General features: G+C 39.1%; 1 protein-coding gene across 1 annotated transcript in view; it reads left to right on the forward strand.

The window, feature by feature from the left end:
* The window catches only part of LOC137992794 (neuronal pentraxin receptor-like), a 7,960-nt gene extending 6,177 nt beyond the window's left edge, over positions 1–1,783 (forward strand). Inside the window, exon 3 of the mRNA XM_068838314.1 lies at positions 1,310–1,783. Within this exon, the coding sequence (XP_068694415.1) occupies positions 1,310–1,697 (388 nt within the window). The 3' untranslated portion in view covers positions 1,698–1,783. The remainder of the gene's footprint in view (positions 1–1,309) is intronic.
* Positions 1,784–2,500: the final 717 nt, after the last annotated feature.

Below are 2,500 nucleotides of genomic sequence, written 5' to 3' on the forward strand. Positions count from 1 at the left end.
CATTAGATGATGAACTTAGTTTTAGTACCCATATAAGTGATATATGCAAAATGGCAAGTAGAAAAGTTGGTGTTCTAGTACGTCTTAGAAATTTGATTCCCAGAGAAGCCAAGTTACAATTGTACAAATCAGCAATTTTACCTAACTTAACATATTGTCACATAGTGTGGCATTTTTGCAAGGCATCTGATGCAAGATAATTAGAAAGAGTACAAGAACGGGCATAGGAATGCTACGTATGAGGAACTCTTAGAGAAGGGAAGACTCTCTAGTCTTGAGAACAGACGGTTACAAGATATACTAATTTTAATGTATAAGGTTAAGAATTCACTAGCTCCAGAGCATGCATGTAATATGTTTTTGCAGCAAGATAAGCATTATAACTTACGAAGTGATTTTCATGTTCCAAGATATAATACTGTTAAGTATGGCAAGCACAGTATCAGATATTTAGGCCCACACATATGGGGCAAGATGATCCAGGAACTAAGCAGTAAGACCAGTCTTCTGGCATTCAGGAGAGGGGTGCGTGCTCTCAATGTGCTTGGCTTGCTGGACGGCACGTGTGGCTGCTGTGCATGCTCATCTTTGAGTGGTGGGTAGTCATAGTGGCTTTTGCGGTGTGGCTGACTGATGTATTGGGAGGGTGCTCCCCTATCCTCTATTTAATTCGTCTAATTTAAATTTTCTAGACTTTTAACTTTCTGAAATTTGAATCTATATTTTACTGCTGCTTATATGTTTGTCCTATATTGTCTGTTTGTACGGTCTATTTGATTGTCTGTTTTGTCTATCTACTTGTTTGTCTTTGTATGTTTCCCTGCTTGTCCTACAGTTTGTCTGTAATAATTTATATATTGATGTTATTCTTATATATTAATGCTATTTTAAGAATATCCTTTTAATATTTTTACATATACTTCATTTAGTCATATTATATTCATTTTATTTACTTATAGTGTCCACCATTAGCTTTTTAGCTAAATACCTTGACACTTAAATAAAGTTTATGTATGTATGTATGTATGTATGATTTTCTTGTTTTTTTGATCTGCAGAATGTCTGTGGCCATAGAATGTGAGCTTGCGTGATGATCTCCGTACTCTCACAACCACTCACTCCCACCCACTTACTCACTCAGACATTGTGTGTAGTGCGCTTATAAAGTGTACTACCACAACAAGTACGAGAGGCTTGACTGCTTGATAGCATTAATTGCACTGAAGCAAAAGTCGATTCCTTTCAACACTTTCAACTGAAAACTGTTTCACGAGCGAAAATCAATAACAATTTTTTATCTTTTTCGCAGAGATACCGGTGTACCTGTAGATGACGGTGACTGGCATCACGTTTGTATCACATGGGAGAGCACGAATGGCACGTGGAAAGTTTACAAAGATGGCAGCGTGCAAGCCAGTGGGTCTCAGTTGAAGTCTGGTTATAAATTAAAGACCAACGGAATCCTCACTGTCGGGCAAGAGCAAGATTCTTTTGGTGGTGGCTTTGTGCCATCTCAAAGTTACCTCGGAGAGCTGACGGGCCTCAATATCTGGAACCGAGTTCTCTCTTTTAGCGAGATCTTGATAATGTCGAAATCATGCCATGTGGGGCAGGGTAACGTTAAGAAATGGTCTGATTTTAAAGTAGGAATCAGAGGCAATGTAAGGGTTATCTCCCCATCGGCTTGTAAAGTGTAAAGTTCAGCTTCCGTTGTCTGGCATTAATGCATGAAAGCATCATGAATCATTATTTTCAATAAATGTTTTGCCGTGTGTTTTCATCACTGTTTCATTATTTGCTTTGTTTAAAGTAGATTTACTGAGGGTGAACATTGGTGTCTGAGATTTTAATCACATCCGGTCGATTAAATGTAGGATTTTTTGAAACAATTACAGCCTTTCTTAATCGTCTGGCCAGTCTACAACTTTGAATAAAACACCCACATTTGTTGTATAAACATTTAACAACACACTCTAGAGTATGAGGGGCCTCCCAAGGAGGTCAAATATCCTTCGGATTGCGTTAAGAAAAACTCTCAATTTTTTGAAATACCCGCGGAAATGTGCTGCCTTTGAAATTATATACTCAATTTTTAGAGTTTCAAGTCTTGCGAACAAGGACTGTTAACCATAGCCCCTGTCTCACAATCCTTAACTGCTAACACCTGTTTTGTTTAAGAACATAGAATTTGTTTGCGAAGAGGAGGACAAGGTGTTCCGGTTTTGTGAAATGTGGTCGGCCAGGCTAAATTAGCGTGTAGGACTTTTGAGCGAATGCGACTACAACAAAAAAAAAATCCCTTTGAAACGGTCAGGTGATTTGCCGGGAGCTAAAAATATCTCACTGAGATACATAGCCTCCGGATCCCACGCAGCCTCCCACGTTCTTAGGGCTTCGTCACGCGTTCCTCCCCCAATAGAGAACTTATGCAAGGACGACGAAGACGGCTGCGAGAACGCCACAAACAATAGCTCTAATAAGCAAAAACAAAAGCTCTGCA

Source organism: Montipora foliosa, chromosome 2, assembly GCF_036669935.1.
Source record: "Montipora foliosa isolate CH-2021 chromosome 2, ASM3666993v2, whole genome shotgun sequence".
NCBI lineage: Eukaryota > Metazoa > Cnidaria > Anthozoa > Scleractinia > Acroporidae > Montipora > Montipora foliosa.